Here is a 27,014-nt window from a genome sequence, read left to right as displayed (position 1 = left end):
AGGAAGTCTTTCAATGAAGATGAAAGATCATCCATGGTGGGGCATATATAGTAATTATTTTGGGAGCTGTCCTGCTCCAGCTAGGCTCAGTTCTTTGCTATACAAACACAGAGTGCATTATAATGGAGATGTCAAGCAGTTTTACCAGGAAATCGTGGATTTTCCAGAGAGAAGTAGCCAAGGTCAAACACATAAGATATCAGTTAAATAAAATCAGAGTCCAAGAGGCAGCATCAGGCTGAAGTCCAAACAGCAATAACACAGAGACCCAAACACAAGTCAAGATCAGGATACAAGATAGCAAAGCTGAAAATAAAACATTGTTTTCAGCAATGGCTAGACTGATACTGCAGGCTTATATTGCCAGAGCTTCTGGAGCCCCACCCAGGGCTCAGCTGCACTTTGTTACATACATTACCCCTGAGGAGTCCCTCTTTCTAATCACCCACTTCTTCTTAAAGGAGTCCTACCGGCCTTCCTCTTGAGGTGATGATGCTCTCAAGAACTAGGTGGTTGCTCAGCTTCCACTTCAGAGGTGGAACTCCGCTTCTTCTGTGGGGATGGACCCATGGTCATCTCCCCTCAGGTCCCAGACTCCTCCAGTTCTCCTGCCATAGGTGGATTATTGCTGTCATCCATCTCTGGGAGCTCTAGCTCCTCCTCAGAGGAGGATTCCTCCATCAGGAGCACGATAGGGGCAGGGAGTCTCCCAGCCACAGAGAAGAAAATGATCAGGGGTGGGATGGATTAATGCTTCGGTGAGGAAAGGGTTCAATGTTTGGGGCTTTTAGTTTACCAAAGAAAAGGGGGGAGTAAGGGGAGTCATGATAGATGATCATAAAAGTATGCTTGTGAGGAGAGTGATGGACATTTTTCTCCCTCTCCTACAATACTGGAACCCAATGGGGTCATGCAATGAAGCTGAGTGGCAGGAGATTCAGGACAGACCAATGGAAGGCCTTCTTCACATAGTGCATAACTTGAACTATGGCATTCTCTGGCATAAGATGTGGCAATGGCTGCCAGCTTTACAAGGGGATGACTTTACAATGGGATTAGACAAATTCTTAGTCAAGGGGAGGATAAAGCTATCAATGGCTATTAGTCATAATGGCTGTATGCTAACTCCAGGGTGAGAGGCAGCATTTCTTTGAATACCAGCTGCTTGGGAACACCAATAGGAGGGGGCTCTTGCCTGCATGCCCTACTTATGGGAAACAGGGTCAGGATACTGGACTATATAGGCTTTTAGTTTGATCTGGCAGGGCTCTTCTTCCATTTTAACTATTGGGTTGTATAAGGCCCTTTGATCCAGCAGAGGTTTCCATCAGTGGAATGAGGGGGGGAGTTTATTTTTCAGAAATTTCCCCTTCCCCCTGCATCCTCCATCCAACACACTCCACCTCCCACACTGTTCCCTCTGGACCAAAGGGGGGGCAGGAGGAGGCTGCAAGAGAAACTACCCAAAATTGCCTCCCTCCCTGTTTCACTGATGGAAGCCTCCGCTGGATCAAACAGCCTTCAGTCAGTGGAGAGATATCAACTGGATACGTACAACCCATGGCATATATGTTGTTGTTTTAAAGCCACCGTGTCGGGTTCTGATGGGTGGAAAGCTGGGGTGCAAATATTTCAAATGAATAAATAAATTAGCCTAATATATGATGGGAGTCAGAATTCCATTTTTCCTCAGGGAAAATGTCGATCGTTATTTGATTACTAGCAAGCACAGGGCAGTACACAGCCCCAACTACAATACCTTGGAGCAGCTGGGCACAGGAGTGTCTGTTCTGTGCTGCCTCCTTTGCTAGAAACAGAAGGTAGCACATCTGCATTTTTCCACGTAGCCATGCTAGGGTCTCAGGTCTTGGCAGAGTATAAATCTGTCCCTGGCACAAATGTATTCTTCGCTCTACTGAAGCTGTCAGGAGCGCCCTAGTGGCCTCTTTCAGTACACTCCAATAGCCAACTCAAGACACAGATGAAAGGATTCCTTTTAAGGCTTTAATCCTTTTACAACTTAATGACTCTTTCAGAATGCTATCACCAGCGACTAAGCAATGAACAGCAGAGTAGCCTATGCTCCGGGTAGGCAGTTGGTCCCCGTTTGAAGGAGCATCACTTGAAGACCCTGAACTTATGGGCTAGGGAGAGATCCTCCCTCTGTCCCTTGGGTCCACGGGACGTGGCTGTTGCTTGCGCGCCAAACGGGCGCTATGCCTCCTTTCCGTGCCCTCCATCGCTCATCGCTCCCTGCATCTGCGTCGAGCATCTAGCAAGCCCCCCTCCTGCACTCTCTCACTGCCCGGGTCACTATCTATCTCAGGAATGCCAGCAGGAGGAATCTCTGCCAGCTGCTGTGCCTGTGGGGGATGAGCTGGCTCCTCTCCCATGGATTGCTGATCCTCCTCAGAATCAGAACTGCTCTGGGGTTCTATCGGCTCAGTTTCTACCCTGACAGATGCCCATCTTGGAGAGGATCCATTTCCATCTCATGGGCTGAACTGTGCAAGAACAGGACACGGCCAGCCTGGGCCATCTGGCCTCTCTGTGTTCCTTTGAATGTTTTCACAGTCCAGATTTTTGTTTTCCAGGAGAACAGCTGCATTATGAACATCGGGGTGGAGAAGAACCTGATCATGCTAAAATATTTGATTGCATTTATGGACCCAGTCTTCGCCAAGCACCTGGGTAAGCTCCACTACCTAGCGATGCTTCTTCAGATATGGTCCCAGACTATCATGCTGCCCACCTGAGCCTGCAAACACAATGGGGTTGTCCACCACCTCTAATAGACCACAATATATGGCTCTTGGTGGATCTCCTTCACTTGATGTGTCAGAGGATGTGCATGCCAAGACCTGACCCGAGCCTGTAACTGGAGCAAAATAGATCTATGGAAACTGTTAACCCAGCAAAGGTCTGGGGAAGACTGGGAGATTATACATTAGCTGCCTCTGATTCACCAGTTGCAGCAAGGTCGGCCTTGTCAGTAACCACAACTGGGTCATCCTCCTCATGAGTATACCCATGATCCTGAATAGACACTTCCTCATAAGTATACCCTGGTGAAAGGTTCTTCTGGCAGCACAGCAGGCAGTCTGATGACAGCTCTGAGCATCCCACTTGGTCCATAGCCACTGGTGTTCTGGTGAGCATGTACTACCGATGGCAGAGGGAGGAGAGTCTGGAACCATGGCTGGGCTCAGGACAACATCTAAGGGGTTCTCATGGACCTCAGATGAGGCATCCCCTGCCACAGGACCCCTTACTCTAGGTCTGCTGGAGAGAGGTGTGCTTGAGGGATCAAACTCCCACTCCTCGGAAGTAGCCAGGAGCCCAACATATACAATGAGTAAGGGTAGATGGAGCAATCTGTTTTCATTCCTTATAACTTTCACATGTGGTCATTCATGAGTCTGTTGTGTCCCATTTCCACATTACTCTGCGATTGATTGATTGATTGAAAAATCTGTATGAAAACTATCCTTTAAATACTGTTTGAACCATTTTTATACTGTTTAAATTGATTTTATCTGCATGATATAGATCTTAATGATATAGGGTGGGATATCAATGTTTTAAATAAACAATAACATAATAAATAAATAAATAAAATTTAAATATATATATTACTGAATTTATTTTCTCACAAAATACCTATTTCTTAACCTATGTTATCTCAAAATGCACTTTTTTTAAAAAAAGCATTTTGATTGATTATTTATTTATTTATTTATTTAACCAAGAACTGCACTACAAAATTTGGACAAATGCAACATCCAAAGGATAGCCAATGTTTTGATCTGCACATTCATCTGGGAGATGCACATCAGGTCAGTTTGGCACTGGAAATCATCAAAATCAAATTCCTTAATCATCCCGACCAAAGAGTCACCACTGTAGCTGACTGGCAAAATTCAGATGTGCTACCTTCAGTTGCCAGCATAGAACAGAAACTCCAGTGTCCCACTGCTCCAAAATATCGCAATCAGGGGAGTATTGGAGCAAGGGCTCACAGCGATGCAGCGCCTGCATTTTTTGATTATTTATTTATTTTCTTAATCGCCCATCTGGCCAGTCACCCGGCCACTCTGAGCAATGTACAACAACACAACATTCAAAAACAGTAAATTAAAATGATCGTGATTGACTGGAGCGCTGGGCAGAATACAACATAATGACTTTTAATAGGGATAAATGCCAAGTTCTGCATCTAGGAAAAAGAAACCAAATGCACAGTTACAAGATGGGGGATACGTGGCTCAACAACACTACAAGCGAGAAGGATCTTGGAATTGTTGTAGATCACAAGCTGAATATGAGCCAACAAGGTGATGTGGCTGCAAAAAAGGCAAATGCTCTTTTGGGCTGCATTAATAGAAGCATAGTTTCCAAATCCCGGAGAGTCCTAGTTCCCCTCTACTCAGCACTGGTTAGGCCTCATCTGAAGTACTGTGTCCAGTTCTGGGCACCACACTTTAAGAAGGATGCAGACAAGCTGGAGAGGGTTCAGAGGAGGGCAACAAAGATGCTCAGGGAACTGGAAACAAAGCCCTATGAAGACAGACTGAAAGGACTGGGCATGTTTAGTCTTGAGAAGAGAAGACAGAGGGGAGATATAGTGCTCTTCAAGTCCTTGAAAGGTTGTCCCAGAGAGGAAGACCAGGATCTCTTCTCGATCATCCCAGAATGCAGGACATGGAATAATGGGCTCAAGTGACAGGAAGTCAGATTCCAGCTAAACATCAGGAAAAACGTCCTGACTGTAAGAGCAATACGACAATGGAACCAATTCCCTAGGGAGGTGGTGGGCTCTCCTACACTGGAAGCATTCAAGATGAGGCTGGATAGCCATCTGTCGGAGATGCTCTGACTTGGATTCCTGCATTGAGCAAGGGGTTGGACTCGATGGTCTTGTAGGCCTCTTCCAACCCTACTATTCTATGATGCTATGATTCTATGATTCTATAAGCATGAAAACATCATATTTCTAAAAATACTCTAACCCACCCCAAATGACTGCCTGAACAACCACATTTTCAGTGTGTGGCAGAAGCTCATTAAAGAGGGGTCATGGCGGAGTTCCCTAGGGAGGGAGTTCCACAGAGTGGGGGCCACCACAGAGAAGGCCCTCTCCCTCGTCCTCATCAACCTAGCTGTCCTGGCTGATGGGACAGAGAGAAGGCCATCCGAGGCTGATCTTGTTGAGCGGCCTGTCTGCTGTTGCTGGTGGTGCTCCTTGAGATAGGCTGGGCTGGAACCATATAGGGTTTTAAAGGTCAAAGCCAACACCTTAAATTTGGCCTGGAAAACAACTGGTAGCCAGTGCAACTCCTTCAGCACCAGAGTGATGTGATCACACCGGCGGCTGCCTTTAATTTGGCGAGCATTTTTGATTAGCAGGTACGCTGAGGTCAGGTCATCTGCCACCCCTTTCACTCTTCCCTGTTCCCTCTGAGCCTAGCTGCAGTCCTCACAGGAACTGGGGGTGGACGTGGTGGAGGAAATGAATGGTCCCAGCAATTATATATTGCTCCCTGTTGTAATGCAAATTTTGGGGGGGTGATTTGGTCTTGAATGGACAATTACGACCCATTTTGCTTAACAAAAGACCTGCTCCTGGTGGAGATGAAAACCACTAGAATGGGTTGATTGATATGGCATGCCTGAATTTGGGGACTCCCTTTTGGGGCGTGGCCAGGAGGGCTGTCATGGTGAGCACCTGCATTTCAAAATTTACCACTACACCATTGGCTGTAATCATTGATTTGTGTAGTAGGAAGGCATTTCCAGAGGTCAAGCCGTCTCCTCCTGTATTGAGAGACAGGATTCATGGAATCTAAACTGAGGGTTCCTTACTTTTTTCAGACAACAAAGCACAAGTTGTGAAGTCATTGTTCCCATGGTTTTGCCTATGCTTCCAGAGAGTCCTCAAGTCTTTTGATGATGTCTGGAGACTGTGGGAGGTGAGTGGCTGTCACTACCTGGTTCATTTTCATTCATTTATTGCTTGTCTGTACCACCCGATAGCCAAAGTTCTCTGGGCAGTTTACAAAGATTAAAACCATAATGCAATAACATAACATAAAACCATTAACGTACAAAACATAAATACAATTTTAAACTATCAACAAGAAAAATCCCAAGACCTCCTTAAAAGCGTTATCATATGCTGTTGAATGCCTGGGAATATAGGAACGTCTTGACGTGGTGCTGCAAAGATAGCAATGTTAGCGCCAGGTAGGGATGTCAGAGAAATCTGCAATGGAACCAGATGAGTTCAGATTTTTATTAATCTGACCCACGGATTCCACAGCAGACTGGCTTTTCCCCTGTCGGGTGGATTCCGCAGACTAGTGGACCGTTTTTCTAACTTTTGGGAATTTTGCACAAATTTCATCGTAGAAAAAACACATTTTTAAAAAGGGCCAAAAATGTGCATTTCCCCCATAGGCTAAAGTGTGAAAACACACTTTTTGCTGGGTTTTGTACATTTGGGGAATTTGTGCATTTTTGCACATGCAAATTTGTGCAAATTCAGAAGCTAAAAAAATCTGATTCTGTTGATGGGAGGACGATGGAACGAAAGGCGCCTGCTAACACGAAACACAGACAGAACAGGTTTTATACAATCCATACATCCCCAGCACCGGGTATACCTCCCTTGTCGCCATCCTCTGAACCTCCCTCAGAGGAGACACTTACAGGAAGACCTCAGATGATGATGGTGGTATACAGGTAGGTTCCTACCAGAAGAGGTGCTCTTTGAGGTATTGTGGTCCCAAGCCATGTAAGGCTTTATTGGTCAAAACCAGCACCTTGAATTTGGCTTGGAAACAGGGGTGGTCCAAGACATTTGCTGCCTGAGGCACATCAGCCAAAGGCACCACCAACCCGTGCAAATCAAGGTGCATAGTACTCAAAGTCAGCCATTTTTGCCCATGGGCCAGAAAATCCCACAAGTGCCTCTCCCCATACCTGGCAATAAAAATAAAAACAAATTAAATAACCAACAATTTCCTGCCCTTTCATGACACTCAAAATCTGCCCTAAAATTAAGTAAGTTCACATTAAAATGCAAACTCTCCCATCCTTAGGGAGCAATAGGGATTTCTGGCCCTTTGGGGGCTGCTTGAGGGACTCCCAGCAAACACCCAACTCAGCTCACACTTGTGGTCCAAGCTACGGGGCTTTTCACAAAATCCAGGAACTTTTTTTTGTATTTTAAAAATGTACATAAATAGAAATGTGCGCAACTTGTGGGGTGAAATTTGCGTAATTTCTATTTATATAAATTAAACATACACACACATACCCGTGACCTGGCCTGACTCAATGCAAATCGAGTCAGGGAGTTCAAGGCGGGAAGCAAGCTGAAGTCCAAGGGGCCGAGCCAATGAAAGCTCAGTGAGCTCCACTCCCTGGATGGATTCCTCCGACATCCCTAGGAAGCAGGACGTGCTGGAGGGTATTAATGTTGGGGATTCCATCTCATGCTCGATTGACATATTTGCAAATAAATGCAAATATTACAAAATGCCATCAGCATTGTGTAACCTCCTTCTGAAGGAAACATTATCCTGGGTGAGTGCTGAACCCTGAAACTTCTCACGGCTTGGAGGTTTGGTGTGCAGACACCACAATGAATTTCCATTGCTTTCAGATGCCACTTTGAAGAGCCAAAGAGGTGGAGAGGCAGCTTCCAAACTAGGAAGTGTCTCATTTTAAAAAGGAAAGAAAATGGCGTTCTTTAACATGCTGCTTGAGATCTGTCTTTGGATTTCAAGGGAGCAAAGGCTGACCCTGTCCATACTGTGGATTTGGAGAGATATTTTGACAACAGAATCTGTTTCAGGACTTCTGGCACTCTTGTCTTGTTGACTCTCTGGGCAAAAATTAGGGGCCCTGGCAGACTTAACAGAGGAACAGCCTCGGAATGTTCCTGTGCCAGTGGTACTCAGGCATCCGTGACTCCTGCCAACTAAACAGCTGCTGTGTATTAGCAATTCCTCCGCAGCTCTTCTCAAGCCTTATTTTCTTTTATTTTCTGCCTTTTAAGCTGAATCCCAGACAGAGGACCAGGATTGCTGCAGCAGCAGGATTTCTGACCCACCAAACCACAGCCATTTGTTTACCTGTCTCGGCCTCAATCCTCCCATTGGCCTGGCGGCTTTTCTTCTTTCAATTAATATTTGCAGAGACTAAGCGTCTCCATAGTTGCTTGTCCTGCTGAGTAGGCCCTCACATGCCAGCCATTTGCTGGTAATTATGTGGAGGGAGGTGAGAGGGCAAACCTCCATCTGGGATGGAAAGGGGGAAGATCTTGGCTCTCTGAAGAGAGCACTCTCAAGCAGTTCAATTAATCCATGTCATTAGGATTACTCTAGCCCTTTTAATGTAATAGGTCAGACTCCTTGCTGGATCTCAGGGCTGAAGGAAGTTATTACAAATGTTTTGCGTCCTGCTTGGAGTTACCAGATCTCAGGAGGTCTGACCTGATCTGTGAAGGTTAGCCTTCTTCTCGGGGCCTCCAGGGGAAAGAGTAAAATGTCACGGTGAATAGTCAGAATCAAAGGAACAAATTAATTTCTTCTTGGCTCAAGAGCATGTGTTACTCACTCCCCCTGCCCCATGTCCCACAGCCAGCCTCTTCCCCACTAGGTGACCCCTCTAGATGCCTGTCAGGGTTGGGGCAAACCAGAAGCCATGGGACAAGACAGAGGTCAGGAACAAAGAGTACATTGGAACCAAAGGAAATAGCAGGAGTCAGGGTCAAGAAGCAAAGCAGAAACAAGAATGCAGAAACACACCAGAGCTCAGGAAGAACTTGTTGCTCAAGCAAAACTCCGTTGGAAGAGGAAGTCCTCTTTTACTCCGTCCTGTCCAGGAGGATCCAAGGGTCAGCCAAGGTGGGCAGAGGCAATCCAGGGCCTGAAGGTACTTCACTGAACCTGGAGTTGAGTGGTTCACCACACAGGGCAGCCATTCATTCCTGACTGTGCCACCAGCCTCCATCTCCCTCAGACCATCCTCTACCTCACTGGCTCCGCAGGTGACCTAGCAACCCTATCCCTGTACTCTTTCCCCCGCCACAAAAAATGCCACATTAGTTCCCCACTGGCTCTGATTTAGCTTATCTCCTTCTCACTAAAGAAATAACTATAGGTCACCTTTTCTGTTCTACTGGCTATCTGGCAGGGTTGGATTTAGCTAAGATCTATAAAATGTGCACAAAAGAAACTTTTCAGCCCAGACCAGTTTGCGCTCCAAGGGGAAAGCTGAAGTTTTTGTACGTATAAAGGTCTCTACCTTACTTCCTGAGGCTGTAGTGACTCAACATCTTACCCCTGTGTGGGGCAGGGAGTGAGTAAGACATGCAGAAAAGGCACCGAGAGAGTGTCTTATCTGGTCTCCTCCAAGTCCTGGAGCTGGGCCACATGAAAGCATCAAATAATAGTGTTGTCTGTTAAGCCTGCAACAAGTAGTGCTTTGTTTAGAAAGACTTTTTTTTTTTTCCATGCTCCCCACTTTCCAAAGCAGTGACAATTTCCAAGGAAAACATGATTAGGTTACGTTCCCTTTGAAGGAGAGAGCTCTGGAGCCTTCTGGGATTGGATCCAGCTTCAGTAATGCGTAGAGTAGACCCATTAAAATGATTGGAACTTCACTTAGTTGTGATTACCTTAAGTCCCATTGATTTCAATTGTTTGACTGAAGGTAGCATCCAACTTTAGTTCTACATAGAGTAGACCCATTGAAATGAATGAGGCTTAACTTAGTCACCACTAACTTAAGTCCTGTTCATTACAACGGGCCTACTCTATGTAAGTCTAACACTGAATACTGACCTGAATCTGGATCCAAACCATTATTTCTAAATTTTCATCTATACATATTAGGGACGCTGGAGAAATTTGAAACAGACTCAAATGAGCTGGATTTCTAAGTATTTGACATGCAGAATCCACTGTGGAGTGACCCCTCAGGCCACACGGAGTCTGTGGATTTCCAGATCTTTCTTTTTTACTTTCCCAAAATTTATGCATATTTATTTGTAGGAAAATATGCATGTTTCTGCTGAGACTGGTAAATATATGGGGGGGAAAGTTGAATGGATTGGGGGACAATACGCTAAATGTTACATACTAAGGTAAATTATGTAAATGGTTGTGAACCCTCTCTTACAGAATTATTTGTGTATTTTTGCCGCATAACCAACAAATTCAAATCACTCTGTGAACAGACAACAGAACAAAAGGCACCTGATAATCCACGAAACACAGACGGAGAGGATTTTATACAGTCCTTACTTCCCTAATACATGTCAATTAACACATGCAACTTTTAAGCAAATCAGTGTCCTCTTTCATCTTCTCTTTTGGTGATGCAGAAGTGGCCACTCTACCCTGTCTAACCTAGTAGGACCAACTGCACTGGGGCATCTACAGTCTTACTTAGGAACATAGGAAGTTATTAGTGCTGTGCCGAAAATTTCTCCCACATGTTTTTCGACCATTCTCATTCAATACAATAGAAAAGGAATTGCTTTTGAAAACAAATTCAAAGGAGGAGAAATTTCGGAGAAATTCTCTTGGGTTGAGTTTGGGGTTCTTGTGCTTACCTGACTTATGAGGGGGCTGAGGAGCGTGAGTGTCCTGTCCGTCATTGCACAGTTATCTCTGTGGCAGCCTGTAGCCTTCTCGGCTTCCCGCACTTCAGTTAGAGCCATCATAGAATCATAGAATCATAGAATAGTAGGGTTGGAAGGGGCCTACAAGGCCATCGAGTCCAACCCCCTGCTCAATGCAGGAATCCAAGTCAGAGCATCCCTGACAAATGGCTGTCCAGCCTCGTCTTGAAGGCCTCCAGTGTGGGAGAGCCCACCACCTCCCCAGGTAATTGGTTCCATTGCCGTATTGCTCTGACACTCAGGAAGTTTTTCCTGATGTTCAGTCGGAATCTGGCTTCCTGTAACTTGAGCCCATTATTCCGTGTCCTGCACTCTGGGATGATCAAGAAGAGATCCTGGCCTTCCTCTCTGTGACAACCTTTCAAGTACTTGAAGAGTGCTATCATATCTCCCCTCAGTCCTCTCTTCTCCAGGCTAAACATGCCCAGTTCTTCAGTCTCTCTTCATAGGGCTTTGTTTCCAGTCCCCTGATCATCTTTGTTGCCCTCCTTTGAACCCTCTCCAGCTTGTCTGCATCCTTCTTAAAGTGTGGTGCCCAGAACTGGACACAGTACTCCAGATGAGGCCTAACCAGTGCTGAGTAGAGGGGAACTAGTACTTCCCGGGATTTGGAAGCGATGCTTCTATGAATGCAGCCCAAAATAGCATTTGCCTTTTTTGCAGCCACATCACATTGTTGGCTCATATTCAGCTTGTGATCGACGACAATTCCAAGATCCTTCTCGCTCGTAGTGTGGTTGAGCCACGTATCCCCCATCTTGTAACTGTGCATTTGGTTTCTTTTTCCTAGGTGCAGAACTTGGCATTTGTCCCTATTAAATGCCATTCTGTTGTTTTCTGCCCAGCACTCCAGTCTATCCAGATCACTTTGAATTTTGTTTCTGTCTTCCAAAGTATTAGCTATCCCTCCCAATTTTGTGTCATCTGCAAATTTGATCAGCATTCCCTGCACCTCCTCCTCCAAGTCATTAATAAAAATGTTGAAGAGCACTGGGCCCAGGACTGAGCCCTGCGGTACCCCACTCGTTACCTCTCCCCAGCTTGAGAAGGTCCCATTGATAAGCACTCTTTGAGTCCGATTCTGTAGCCAACTGTGGATCCACCGGATCGTTGTTTCATCTAGCCCACTTCGAGCTAGTTTGCTCATCAGGATATCATGGGGCACTTTGTCGAAAGCTTTGCTGAAGTCGAGGTATATGATGTCTACAGCATTCCCACGGTCTACAAGGGAGGTGACTTGATCAAAAAATGAGATCAGATTTGTCTGGCAGGACTTGTTTTTGACAAATCCATGTTGGCTTCGAGTAATCACGGCATTGTTGTCAAGGTGCTTCCAGATGGATTGCTTTATGATCTGCTCCAGAATTTTCCCAGGGATTGATGTCAGACTGACTGGTCTGTAGTTCCCAGGTTCCTCCTTTTTACCCTTTTTGAAGATAGGGACAACGTTAGCCCTCCTCCAGTCATCTGGCACTTCCCCAGTCCTCCATGATTTCTCAAAGAGAATAGACAGCGGTTCTGAGAGTTCTTCTGCCAGTTCCTTTATGACTCTAGGATGCAGTTCATCTGGCCCTGGAGATTTGAACTCATTCAAAGTAATGAGGTGTTCCTTGACCATATGCCTGTCGATCTCAAGCTGCAATCCTGCCCCTTCAGCCTGTACTTCGCCTTTGCCAGGGGGGTCATAGACCCTCTTTTGGGAGAAGACTGAGCCAAAGTAGGAATTGAGCACCTCTGCCTTTTCTTTGTCCTCTGTTATCATTTTGCCATCCTTATTTAATAGCTGAACAACCATTTCTTTCCTCTGCCTTTTACTATGCACGTAGCTGAAGAAAGCCTTTTTGTTGTTTTTAGCATCCCTCGCTAACCTCACCTCGTTCTCCGCTTTAGCCTTCCTGACTCCATCCCTGCAATTCTGTGCTACCTGCCTGTACTCTTCCTTTGTTACTTGGCCTTCTTTCCACTTCCTATATGTGTCCTTTTTTGTTTTCAGGTCATCCCTAAGCTTTTTGTGAAGCCACATTGGCTTCTTCTGTTGTCTTCCACCTTTTCTTCTTGTTGGAATTGTTTGTGATTGTGCCTTGAGAATTTCCTTTTTTAAAAGTTCCCACCCATCTTGGACTCCTTTTCTCGCTAGCATTGCTTGCCATGGGACCTTCCTGATCATTGTTCTGAGTTTATTAAAATCAGCTTTCCTAAAATCCAGGGTACGCGTTTGAGTACACTCGGCTTTTGCTTCCCTTAGAACCAAGAACTCAAGTACAACATGGTCGCTTTCCCCCAGAGTTCCTGTAACTGCTACTTTCTCCACTAAGTCATCTCTGTTGGTTAGGATCAAGTCAAGGATAGCCGATCCTCTAGTTCCTTCCTCTACTTTCTGTAGGAGGAAGTTATCCGCCACACAAGTCAGGAATTTCCTGGAGGGGCCATGTTTTGCAGAATTTGTCTCCCAACAAATATCGGGGAAATTGAAGTCCCCCATTACTACTACATCATGCTTCCTTAAAACATTGGCTATTTGCTTTTCAAAAGTTTCATCCTTGTCTTCTCCTTGATTGGGTGGCCGGTAGTAGACTCCGACCACCAGGTTCCTTTTATTCTTTGCTCCATTTATTTCAACCCAGATGCTCTCGATGGGGCTACCAAGCTCCTCCTCCTGTATTTCTGTGCAGAGATATGTATTTTTCACATACAGTGCAACCCCGCCTCCCTTTCTGTTCCTCCTGTTCTTTTTGAACAAGTTATATCCTTCAATTGCTGTATTCCAGTCATGAGAGTCATCCCACCAAGTCTCAGTTATACCTATCAAGTCATAATTTCCCTCCTGTATTAAGAGTTCAAGTTCGTTCTGTTTGTTTCCCATACTCTGGGCATTAGTATATAGACATCGAAGACCATGTGCTTCATAGTCTGGCTTTCTTCCTACCTGTGTCTGAAGACTATTATTGGACGCTATCAGAGCTGTTCTCTCCATTGCAGTGCATGCGCCTACGTCCATTGTTACCCCCAACATTACATCTCCCTTCCCCGTAGGATTCAGTTTAAAGCCCTCCTGATGAAGTTCTTCATGCTGTGGCCAAACACATTCTTCCCAGCCTTTGTGAGGTGCAACCCATCCCTAGCCAACAGCCCATCTTCCAGGAAGTATAGCCCGTGGTCCCAGAATCCAAATCTCTCTCGTCGGCACCACCTTCGTAGCCAGTCATTCACCCGGAGTATTTTTCGTTCCCTTTCTATCCCTCTTCTAACTACTGGAAGGATGGATGAGAAAACTATCTGGGCCCCAAAGTTCTTGAGTTTCCTTCCCAAAGCTTCAAAGTCTGACGTGATCTCTTCGTAGCTCCGCTTGGCGGTATCATTTGTTCCCACATGGATGAGAAGAAAGGGATACCTGTCAGTGGGCTTTATGAGTGCAGGCAACCTTTCAGTCACGTCTCTAATCTGTCCTCCCGGGAGACAACATACCTGGCGAGTCCACGGGTCTTCGCGACATACTTGGGTCTCGATCCCACGCAGCAAGGAGTCTCCCACTACTACCACTCTTCTCTTCTTCTTCTTGTAGGCCTGGGTTTCATCGCCTCTGTTTGACTGACCTTTAGCCTCTTGCTCACTCTCATGCAGGTTCCCCTGTGATTCTTCCTCTGCAGGCTGTCCTCCAGTCTCATCTGCAAGTACCTGGAATCGGTTCCACAGCTCCACCGCTTCCACTGGTGCAGAGTGTCGTCTAGTTCTTCTTCTCCTAACTGTCACCGTTTTCCAAGGAGTATCCTCTACTCCATTTTTCTTCACCTCAGCATTTCCCACTGCCTCATCTTGCTGTTGCTCTTCAAGCTTCTGGTCTGCCCTTTGCTGCTGTAGTTCCCCCATTCTGTCCAAGAACTCTTCGTGTTCTCTTATTCCCCGGAGGGTTGACAGTCGCCGCTCCAGTCCACTTACTTTTTCCTCCAGCAGCGTGATCAACTTGCACTTGTTGCAGGTGTAGGCCATGTTGTTCTCAGGCAAGAAAACAAACATTGCACACACCTTGCAGGTCACCACCACTGGAGAGTCTTGTCCTTCCATAGCCTCTTTTCCCTTTTTGTGTCTAGCTTTGTGATTGTTCTAGACTAGCCTGTGCCTGCTCCTCTACTCAGTAGAGGTTAAAAGCAGAGTCCCACTGGTGTGGAAGTGTGTGTTACAAGACAAATAAATGAAAAAAAGTTAGTAAAAAAAAATAAAATTAAAAAAAAAATGTTAGGGGCCTCCCCCTTGACCTCCCCTGCCGAACTCCCCTGGCCAACTCCTGTTTGCTCCCCCTGTTCGCTCGCTCTCTGGGAGCTTGCCTGCTTCTGTAGTCCCTGGACCAGCTGGAGCAGCTTGCTCTGCTCTGCTCTGCTCAGCTGGGAGGCGGGAAACAGACTGAAGCTTCCCGCCCAGTCAGCTGCTGGGAGTACTCAGGCCACACCCCTCCAATTCAGTTGGAGCTCTCAGAAGCTCCTGGTGAGCTCACAGCCAGTCAGAAGGATAAAGGGCAGCGCCCTGGGCTTCCTGCAACCCACTTACCTCTTAGCCTCTGTCTCCTTTGTCTCCTTTGTCTCTTCAACCACTGCAACTCCCCTGGCCAACTCCTGTTTGCTCCCCCTGTTCGCTCGCTCTGTTCGCTCGCTCTCTGGGAGCTTGCCTGCTTCTGTAGTCCCTGGACCAGCTGGAGCAGCTTGCTCTGCTCTGCTCTGCTCAGCTGGGAGGCGGGAAACAATCATGAGGAAGCCATCGTGAGGCAATTCCTCCCATGGGGCCTTTCCAGTCCAGGAAGTGCAGGTGGCCTGGGAGGCTGCAGAGCAATGGAAAGATGTGTAATGGAGAGAGAAAACACACACAGCCCCCTCAGCCACCTCACAGTGATTTGGTAAGCTCAAAAAGACCACCAAAAGAAATTCAAAATTCTGCTTCAGAAAAGTGGAAGCCTCCCCACAGCTGGTGCTGTTGCCACCTACAGAAGCAGTGCAATAAACCAAAAACCCTGAGGAAAAAAAGAAAGAAGCTGTGCTACAACCCCTGCCCACAGTGAGCCCTGTCTGTGAGAAAGTGTGGGAGAATTTCTCCTCCCCTAGGAGAAATTCAGTGAAATTGTCCCCCTAATTTCTCTGCCACACATAGGCTGGAAAATTTTGAGAGGCCATTTGTGCACAGCTCTATTTTATTTTTCTCCCAGGGTTTTAATGTAGAATGTATTTTTCTTTTTAGCATGTTGTTCTTATGTTTTCTTTGTGTACCTCCTTCAAAGCTTGTACTGTTTTTATCAGTTTTAAATTAAATCAATAACATCCAAGTCAGACTAGCTCAGTACCATCCGCACCAGGAAAGATGAGCTCTTTCAGCCCAAAGGTTGAATTCAATTTCTGAGAAGGTCTCAAAGGCCACATTTCCAGTGGTTGGTGGGGCTGAAGGTAATGCAACAGGTCCACTTCACTTGTTTCTGAAGTGGACCCCGTGCATCAGAAATTCTCAATCTGTCTGGGTGTTTATCTCCAAATTTTGTACATGGTAAAGTGCATACACAAAGAATGAGCCACAACTTCCAGTTCATCTGGTTCATCTACCTTCTTCATTACCATTGCACATGTGTGCATTGATAACACATGTCCCAAAGGCCAACTTGATGTGAAGATATACATCACCCTTCCCCAGTTGCTGGGGTACATGAGTGGGGGTTGCTGTTGCACTCTTGTCCTACTTGTGGGTTCCTGGTCGGCAGCTGGTTGGCCACTGTGTGAACAGAATGCTGGACTAAATGGACCCTTGGTCTGATCCAGCAGGGCTCTCCTCATGTTTTGATGTTCTTATGTTCTTCCTCAACGGGATGCCCTCAAGATGTTTCAGACTTCAACTCCATCAGTCCCGGTCTCATGGACAATGGTCAGGAATGCTGAGAGTTGTAGTCCAAATGCTTATGGGAACTCCATGGTTCACCTCACTCCCAGTTTCATTTGCAACTGTTTTTTGTTTGTTTGTTCTTTGTTTTTTGTTGTTGTTTTGTTTTTTGGTCTATTGGAATGGGAGAAGTGCACATTTTGAATGGGGAAAATGCACACTTTTCCCATATTTATTTATGTTTTGGTTTTTTTGTTTTTTAAAAGCTCACGTAAAAGTATGCATTTTCCCCAAATTTGCATTTTTCAAATGCAATCACAAGTTCAGTAATGTGGAAACTTTTTTTTCCCAAAAAAAAACTGCTCCCCCACTCATGTTTGGGGTTGCAAACAGGGCGATTTTAGATGATTTGTGAACTGAAATAAAATTCTCATATATCCCTACTTTGAGCAGACCCATTGAAATCAATGGGTCTTAAGTTGGTCATGACTAACTTAAGTCCCCTTGATTTCACTGGGCCTATTCTAAGTATAACTAAGTCTGGATCCCACCCAGAAATGTGATGCAATCATTCACTCATGCAATTGCATCAAGCTAGCTGGTTTGCACCATTTTATCAATGTGTATGTGTGCATTAATAATGCAGGGGATAGGAGATGCAGATGACATGAAAGAATTGAAAGCTGTGATAAACTGTACATGGTCCCATTCTGAAATTAATTGCAGCAATTTTCCTCATTAAACCAGAATTCCAAGTAAATGGAACACGGAGCAAAACTATGATCCAACTAGGCACTAATTGAGTGGTGTGCTAGGTGGCTTCCTCTATACATAGAATCCTAAAATTTTAGAGTTGGAAGGGACCTTGGAAGTTATCTAGTCCTGTCCCCTGCTCAAAGCAGGGATCTACACCATCCCTGACAGGTGTGCACCCCCTCTCTGCTTAAAAAACTCCACAAAAGGAGAGCCAACCCCTATTCCATTGTTGAAAAGCTCTTATTGTTAGGAAATTTCTCCTAGGGCCGATCTACACTTATGGGTTTTTTTCGCTTCCAATGAGGTTTCACCGCCCATCTTTCACACTACGCAGTACCCGCCTCAAAGTGGAACCGGAATTTCCAGTTCCCGTGCTCCCACTTTCAATACCCTGATATCCTGGTATTTCCTCTTAACGTGCTCTGATTTTCCGCCTTCGCTACCATATCTGATCGTAGTCCCCTCCCCTGCCTGTCCATATACGGCGATGTTTGTATTCCCCTCCTGTCCAATCACAGCTCTCGATGGCCCCATGTTGTCTTCCGGCTACTGATCGCATAGCTTCCTCAGCACTCAATGTTTCCTCAGCAACAAGCAAAGGGCTGGATGTGCACTCACTTGTCTGATCTCGGAAGCTAAGCAGGTTCAGCCCCTGTCAGTTGTTGGATGGGCAATTGCCTGGGAATCTGGCTTCCTGCACTGAGCAGGGGGTTGTTCTATCCCTTCAAATGAGACTAAGTTTCACCCCCTCCTATCCCCCACTTCAGGGTTTGTTTGTTTTAATTAAGGTGTTATCTTCAAAGAATCGTGGCTTCTCCGCAATTTTTTTTTTCTAATTCAGGCATGATCTTCGAAGATTCGAAAATTCGAAGATTTTAATCCCACCACCATCCTGGTTGCTTTGGACTGGATATGCTCTGAAGACCATGATAGCTTGGGGATAAGATCCCACTTTGACTTTGACTTAGATTCCTGCACTTAGCAGGGAGTTGGACCCTATGGTCTTATAGGCCCCTTCCAACCCTACTATTTTATGATTCTATGTTGTTTTATCTTCTAGTGTTACAAAGCAGGTGTCTTCTGTAATAACCAGCTATCACAGTTGGGTTGAGATCACTTTGTTGCCATCCTTCCACCTGTGGGCATACTGTGTATTATATAAAAGAGCACTGGCTGTAGAGGATGATAGGTAGAGGAAGTGGCATAAATGTTTTGTCAAGATCACAAGGGATGGAAACTCTTCGATGTCACACACTGATCCTAGCTTGTGTCTGTCTCCTCCAAGGTGTTGCTGACACGACTGCCCTGCAGGAACTTCCAGGTGATGATAGCCTACACACTGCTGCAATTGGTGAGAGACCAGATCCTCAGAGAAGACATGGGTGAAGATGACATTTTACTGGTGAGCCAGGCTACCAGGAGACTTAAAGTTCCAAGCATAACCAAATAACATGAAAAAGAATGTAAGGGTTTGGGCTCAAGCTCTAACCCACAACTGGGTTCCCTGGCCTTTCCACATTGCAAGCCACCTATAAAAACCTTGGATAGTATGGAATTGTGAAGTTGTAGGGTTGGATGGAAACCAATGGAGCTTGCCTGGCTTTGGGACAGGATATCTGAAGGACCGCCTCCTTCCATATCAACCTGCCCATAATTTACTGCCACATTGAAGGTCCTGTTGTATGTCCCAGCGCCTAGAGTAGAGGTAAGCAACCTTATTGGGCCTATGGGCACATTTAGTAATTTGAGAAACTGTCCTGGTCACCACCACAAAAGTGGCTGCCATGGGACAAGTAACCTGAGTACAAAAGGCTGAGTACAAAAACAGTGGTGGAGTCTGAGCCCCAACCCAAAAAGCAATTCCATTTGAGTTACAGTCTTCAGAGCCTGTGGAAACCAAATTACAACTTATTCTCTCCCCACCCCAGCCAACATGCCCCCCCCAATCTCTTTTTCTCTCACACTCTGAATCACCACCCATACACACACACACTCACACACTGGATCACAATCCATAGACCTCTCTCTCTCTCATTCTCTCTCTCATGTGTGCACACACACACACACACACACACACACACACCATGCCCCATCCATCCATCTTAGGTGGATACTCAAGAAGGGTCCTTTTTAATAACAGCACCCCAGTTGTGAGGCTTCCTCCCAAGGGAGCAGAGATTAGCTCTTTCCTCATCTGCCTTTAGTTGGGCAGTAAAGAATGCCTTTTAGTGCTGTAGTGGCGTTTTGACAATTGTGTGGCAATTTTAAAGCCACACCCAACTTTATTGTTTGTTGTTGTTGCTTTGTTGTAGTTGTTTTGCTCCCTGTGTTATTTGATTTTAGAAGACGTTTTAATTATATTCTTATTGCGCATCACCCCAGGTGCCTACTAGGTGGAGGGTGTAATTTATAGATTTAATAAACAAAGAAAGAAACTGGTGAACTTCTAGATTCTAGCTGCCCCCTCCCCTAAGGATTATGATGCATATGGCCATTCTGCAGTCATGCTGTATGTGTCTTTTCAAGAGCCATCCTTAGTGGTTTTGAAGACCAGATAAATGCCTTCATTCTCAATGGTGCATTTAGAGGCCAACACAAAATAACTATTCTTTGAGGAATGGATGGCAGGAGCTCCAGTCAAGAGAAAGAGAAGCTACATTCTAGATGTACCTTAGCTGATAAGAATAGGGAATAGGTAGAAGGGCCTGGGATGTCATCTGGTTGGCCACTGTGGGAAGTAGGGATGGATGAATCTATCAGGTTCAGTTTTTCTCCATTCCTCATTTTTTCCACTCTTAAGTTCAGTTCATCCAGACTTCTAGATTTTTTTAAAAGATTTCATGAATATTCATTGTCATTTTTGTGTGCATTTCGTCTATACATGCATGTCTGTATGCAATTTTGCCCAATGTACACATTTTCGCAAGCAATTTTTGTAATACTGTAAACATGATTTTAATGAATTTACACGTTTGTATGCACTTTCCCCTAATATACACATTTTTATGCACATTTCTTATTGGAGAACTCCATTGCAGTCTCATCAGAGAAATGCAGATTTTGAAGGATAACTGAGTTTTGTTTCGAGTATTGGTTCAATAGTGCAAACTTAGCTAGGTTTGTATTAAAATGCGAACCAAATTAATTTCTCCCCCATTCTTAGTGTAATACAGATACTGGACTATAAGGACCTTTGGTTTGATCCACTGGGACTCTTCTTATAGTCTGATCTGAAAATATAAGAACCTAACATGTTCGCAATCAAAATGCATTGTAACATGGGAAACATCAAATTGGGAATGGCTGATATTGTCACTTTTTTTTCTCTGTACAGCTGTGCAACAATGTCGTAGATCTGGATGCTGATGAGTTGATCACCAAAGCATATAGAACATATGAACTTCTGTTGAAACATAAAGACAAGGTGAAGAACTAGATCCCCATATAACTAGATAGCATAGCTATTCTGGGTTCAGAGGCAAGACATACCTATGACTCAACTCCCAAAAGGCTGTCCTCGCAATCACAAAATAGGCAAATACACAAAGGCAACTAGACAGCATTACCAACTAGGCAAAAGCCTGTGAATTTTCACTAGTGGGGATGAAAGTGGATATGTCCCCATCCACTTTCACAAGGTCACCACCACCACCACCACCACCACCCATGAAAGTGGGGTAGAGAGAGGATATTCTGCAACTAGAGATGTTTGACAAATCTGCAATGGATTTAAATGACTTCAGATTTCTATGAATCCAACCTGCGAATTCCGCAATGGACCAGCTCCTTTCCAAGACCCTTGCATTCCATGGACTTGTGGACCAGCTTTTCACTTGGGAAGGGGATCTTTTTTTTTGGGGGGGGGTGCTAATGCATTAACAGTTTGCATTAACTAATGCTCATGAGCACAAGTGTGCATTAGCACTCATTCAAATTAGCACAAGTGGAATGAAATTCTGGTTTTTAAAAAAAACAGATTCTATCAATGAATGGGTGATGGAATGAAAAATGGCTAGCAATCTGCAAAACACAGGTCCAATGGATTTCACAAAAGCCGTACATCCCTATCTGCAATGTTTGGGAGGTGAGGCAAATTCTTAAATGTTTAGGGAGTCAGTTGGCTTACCATTCCAAATGAGGCATCTGAGGGTTTCTCTCTCTCACTTACTCTCTTCCCCCACCTTTAAAACACTTTGCTGCCACTTGAAGCAATGGTGGTAGCACTGTCTGAGCAGCCCAGCAGCATTCCCTTCTGCTTTCAAAATGCCTCTATTGGAACAACACTCCATGATGATGTAGCATCATTCCCAGGGGCATCCTGGGGAGGGAGGGAGAGATCGCTGCCCCCATTCTTACAATTTTCAGGGGGTGGCTGGCTTGCCATTCCAAAAAAGGTGGCCAAGGGTTTCTCCTCTCTAAAAGAGGCTGCCATCTTTATTTTCAACAATGCCCCTGGAAATGACTCTACTGCAGGGGTAAGCAATAGGCCTGTGCACCAATTTGGATTCGGAAGTCTGAAGCAGGGCAGCTATTTTGTGCACCATCCACCATTTTGTGTCACAGGCCTAAGCAACAAGGCTCCACCTAGTGGTGATTCATGGAACTTCAAATAAGCAATGAAAAAAAAGGGGAGGTGTTGATGTGGGGCTGACGCTGGGGGAGAATTGGGCTCAAGCCCATGTCACCCTAGCCCTCCCTAGCCCTGCTTTCCCATTTGCATGTTTGAATCCACTTCTTGGTATAAAGTGGGTGGGTGGATGTAGGGGTAGCATTAGTTAGGGAGAGGAAAAAATCTCCATTGAAATGCATTGTGTTTCTATTTATAGCCATGCAGTAAGGACATGCAAAGGCAGCCTGCAATGTCTCCCATGACCACCAGGGGCACTGTAGGCAAGTTCCATGCATCACCACTAGGTGGACCCCTGTTGCTTAGGCCTGTGACACAAAATGGCAGATGGTGCACAAAATGGCCACCATGTTTTGGACTTCCAAATCTGAATCAGTGCACAGGCCTAGTAAGCAATACGGTGCCCATGGGCAACAGTACACCCTCAAACACCTTTCTTGGCACTCACCAATGTACCTATCCCTCCTACTTAATAACAACAACAATGACAACAACAACAACAACAACAACAATGCATTTCCTTAAAAGCAGGTGGGATTTCTTCAAAGCAAGATGAAGGTCTCCCGACACCATCATCTTCATTTCCCATGAATACCTCTGGGCCACTGTGGAGCTTGGAGACATTCTTAGGAAATAAGAAGGTGGCTTGCTGCAGGCTGATGCTTTCCTCTGCAGCACCCACCCCCCTGAATGCCAAAAACAGTCTGAAGCAAATACGTCAGCCCAGCACTAGTTAAAGGTGTTCTGCAGAAAGCCTCTCCCTGCCTCCCCACCAGGCTTTCTACCACCAATTACCCTTCTTCTGCCCCTACTTTTGCTTGTGGTTAGCCCTGCTTCCCATGCAGTGTTAAAGATGAGGAGCCCACCATAAAAAACAGAGTCAGAGGTGATGAGCCTAATTAAGTTCCACGAAAATGGTTTAATACACAGGGATTCAAACCCAGACTTTTAAGAGCTAAGCACTCAAAGCCCTCCACATGGATGAATGAATCTGTCAGGTTTGCTTTCTCCTACACTCAAATTTGGTTTTAATCTCAAGTTCTTTCCATCCCATTTGTGAAGGAATGTGCAAATTTCAGTAAGTTCTTATCAAAAAGTGAACTGAACAAAATTCTTGCCTTTCCTACAAGTGGGGAGGCTGGATAAAGGATTGCAAAACTGATGCAAGCAATGAATTCTAATCTGGAGGGGGCGAGCAGGTGTCTTGTCTAGGGGATGTCACTGCAGGTATCTTACGTGGTTGGAAGAATGAGGTGGATGGGTGAACAAAGTGATTTTTTAAAAGCTATATATTGCTGATGTTTCCATTTGTCTTCAGGTTCCAGAGAGGTTCATGGAGTTCTTCAGCCAGCCATAGCAATAAAGATGCCATGTTATAAGTCAAAATACCCATGTTACCCACAGTGGTGTTAGTGGCATGCAATGGAAAGGCACTGGGAGCAGATTCCCACTCACTGCTCCCATCTATGTGGTCCAGGGCAAGAGAGGTAGAATGACTGCACCCACCATTCTCCCAGCACTGGATTGTTAGAGACTGTGCTTCTTCTAGCTGGTGGGACCCAGAGAAAGGCCACCAAGGGTAACAAATACTCCATCTGGAGGAGGAGGATATGGGGTGAATGGCAAGTCTGTGTTCCGCCTACTGGCCCAGTGGATTGTTGAAATTGTAATGTGATGGCCATACAGAACATTTCCATGTCCATTTCATTTCAATTCAAATACTGTTATGCATTCCCCATTTCCGCAAAATGCAAAACATTTCAGGGCATCATTACCCATATATGGTTTCCTTTCAATGAGAGAACACTGGAGACTTTTTTGGATAACATTTGCTTTGTTTGCAACTATACAAACAGAACGTAGGTTAGGAACTCTCTTTCAAGGCAGCTGATTTGTTACCCTGCATCAGATCCACAGAGAGAAGAGAGAAGCATCCCCTTCTGTAACCATGTGTGTCCTTGCATGCATGCATGCATAGGGATGGCAGAGAAATCTGCAAGAGAATCAAATGAGTTTGGATTTCAGTGACTCTGACCCATGATTCTGCACCAGATTGGCTTTTCCTGAGTTGCATGAATTCCACAGACTTGCCGACTTTTTGTTTTGTTTTGTTTACTTTCTGGAATTTTATGCAAAGTTAGTTATAGAAAAATATGTAAAAACACACACACACACACACACACCAGCTGAAAATGTGCATTTCCCCAATAGGCTGAAGTGTGCAAATATGCATGTTGGGGGGATTTTCACATTTTTTGCAAGTGTGGATTTTGTATGAATTCAGGATATTGGAAAAAATCCAATTCCATCAGTGAGCGGATGACGGAACAAAAGGCACCTGATGATCTGCAAAACGGCGACGGGATGGATTTTACAAAATCTGTACATCTCTGTGTGTGTGTGTGTGTGCGCACGCGCACGCGTGCACGTGCGTGTGTATGACCATCCTAAAGTCTGGTAGGTATCCCCTTTCAAAAATACAGAGATATTTCCATGTATCTCCTGACACATAATTCCCAACAGGAAACATCAAACTACCATTCTAGACTATTAGCCTATAGCCTATCTAACACATAAATCAGGTGTCCTCAAACCTTTTGGATCAGTGGAAACAACTGGAATTTTGAGAGAATGCCCATTAATAAAATGGTTGCCATGGTGGGCATAGCTGGTTACAAAATGCCCATTTCCCAAACGGCAAACTGGTGAGACCAGAAGAACAGTGACTTGCCCAAGAACCTGAATACAAAGCAGAGGTGGTACACTGAGCTCCAAATCACAGAATTGTTTTGAACCCAAATACAGACAGTACTGAAGGGCAGCACTTCACTTTGCAGCAAGCCAGTCTCCCAGTTAGATGATGATGATGATGCAGAAGAAGAGGAAGAGGAAGAAGAAGAAGAAGAAGAAGAAGAAGAAGAAGAAGAAGAAGAAGAAGAAGAAGAAGTAAAATAAAAATCGTGAGGGGCAGGGAGCCTGGTGGGTGTCAAGAGAGGTGTCTGCAGGCACATTGGGCACCATGTTGGAGACCCCAGACATAAATGGTCAGCCAGAAGACAGAAACATTATACACACACACACACACACACACACACACTATATATATATATATATATATATATATATATATATATATATATATTCCGCCTTTCCAACATAGTGGCCGCAAGATGGCTTATATAACAAGAGTAAGCAGCTACAATCAAATACAAACAAGTGAGTAAAATATAGTACAAATAAAAGTGGCAATATTGTAGCTGTAACATTATAAACATCGTACTCCTTCACCAGAAGCCCTGGCAAATAAACCTGTTTTAACTTGCTGCCTAAACAACAAAAGAGGGAGTGCTAAAACAGATTTCCCTTGGGGGGAGGGGATGTTCCACAAATGGGGTGCCACCACTGAGAAAACCCCATCCCAGTCTCTGTCTGTAGAGTTTCTAACTTCTGAAGGTGAGTCTTCCCAGAGCAGGACCGCTGATGATCTTGACTGATAGAGAAGTTCAGATGAGAGATGGGCACATATCTTTCCATGGCTTAATCCTGCCTCTGTATGCCCTTCAGGTAAAGGCCATTGCTCAGTAGCAGTGGAGCTTTGCATACAGAAGGCCCTTGGTATCTCACCCTTGAAAAAGGACCAGCTGGCAGGTGATGGAAAAGGCCCTTCCCTTCCTGGGACTTCTGAGAGTTGCTGCCAATCGGTGTAAGCAATACTGGGCTAGATGGACAAATGGTATAACCAAGTGAGATGGCAGGTTCTTAAATCTAAGCAGCCCCATCCTCTGTTCAAAATGTCCAGTGCTTCTTTTGAGCTTGCAGGCTCCTTTCACAGTAACACAAGTTGCCGACCACCTGTCTGACACACACGTTCATTTCAGGGAGAAGGGGAGATGCAAAGAGGTCCTTGTAGAATAAATGTTTTCCGCTGGCCTTCTTGCCCCCTAGCCTGCTCTTCTCCACCGCCACCTCTACTGCCTCTCCTCTAGCTTGCAGCGCAGCTGGCAGTTTCCGTGTGCGCTTGGCTACTTAAGATCAAAATAAGCAAAGACGAAAGGGAGAAAATTGCAAACGAAGTGGAGCGAGGCTGCCCGCCGAACTGTGACATGTTGCAAGTGACCTTGACAGACTCGGTAGAACCTTGATTTGACACTTATCAAATGCGACGGGAAGAGCAGGAGGGAAGGGAGGGGCACCGTTGAAACACACATGTGAAGGGCCATAGCTCAGTGCTAGAGCACATGCTTTGCATGCACAATCCCCAACATTTCTAGGGAGGTCTGGGAAAGAATCCTGCCTGAAACCCTGGAGAGCTGCTGCCAGTCATTGTCGACAGTATTGAGCTAGATGGACCAATGATCTGTCGCGGTGACCTGGTTCATACAACACAAAAAACCAGAGTACAGGCTGAGTATGGGTAGAGTGTGGGTTGTCACTGAACTGTAGGTTGTATTGAATCATGGTTTGTTGTGTTATGTGAACCCAGGCATGCTAACAAGCCATGTTTTGTTAACCACGAACAGCCCACAGTTCATAACCAAACAACATGGGTTCTCTTTGTGGATTGTTCATGGTTAAAAAACCATGGCTTGTTAACATGGCTGGGTTCACACAACACAACAACCCATGATTCAACAACAACCCACAATTTGACCCATATCCATCCCATACTCTAGCTTGTCATGTTGTGTGAACCCAGCCAGTATAAGGCAGCTTCCTATGCTCCTATATTCCTTGAACTGCTCAGCTATAGAGCTAGAGTAATCCAGCACAAAGTTGATGGAACTTCTGTTCGCTGAAATGGACTGCACCTGCCTCTTACTGGGGTCTATTGTTGTAGAAAGGGGCCATTGTCAACTGATAGAGCACATCTTTGGCATCACACACAGACAATTTACCAGGTTTAATCCCTGGTTTCTCCAGTTAAGGTAACCTTCACCAACCTGGTGCCTTCCAGAAGTGTTGGCCTACGGTTCCCATCATGCTCAGACAGCATGGCCAATGTCAGTATTGTCAGAATAGTCAGTATTGGGGCAGATACGCCTATACTGACACTATAAGGCAGCTTCATATGAACACATTTCCTTCTGG

The 27,014-nt window shown here is 45.2% G+C and overlaps 1 protein-coding gene across 1 annotated transcript in view; it reads left to right on the top strand.

The window, feature by feature from the left end:
• The window catches only part of TBC1D21 (TBC1 domain family member 21), a 56,691-nt gene extending 30,623 nt beyond the window's left edge, over window positions 1–26,068 (top strand). The window contains exons 8-12 of the mRNA XM_084816373.1: window positions 2,595–2,691; window positions 5,872–5,969; window positions 18,585–18,701; window positions 20,634–20,723; window positions 25,913–26,068. Coding sequence (XP_084672499.1) covers window positions 2,595–2,691; window positions 5,872–5,969; window positions 18,585–18,701; window positions 20,634–20,723; window positions 25,913–26,068 — 558 coding nt within the window. The remainder of the gene's footprint in view (window positions 1–2,594; window positions 2,692–5,871; window positions 5,970–18,584; window positions 18,702–20,633; window positions 20,724–25,912) is intronic.
• The last annotated feature ends 946 nt before the right edge of the window (window positions 26,069–27,014 follow it).

This window comes from Heloderma suspectum, chromosome 11 (genome assembly GCF_057233095.1).
Source record: "Heloderma suspectum isolate Gila_16-S chromosome 11, 16-S_ref, whole genome shotgun sequence".
NCBI lineage: Eukaryota > Metazoa > Chordata > Lepidosauria > Squamata > Helodermatidae > Heloderma > Heloderma suspectum.
The sequence above is the reverse complement of the archived record's forward strand: the minus strand, read 5'-3'. Positions and strand labels throughout refer to the sequence as shown.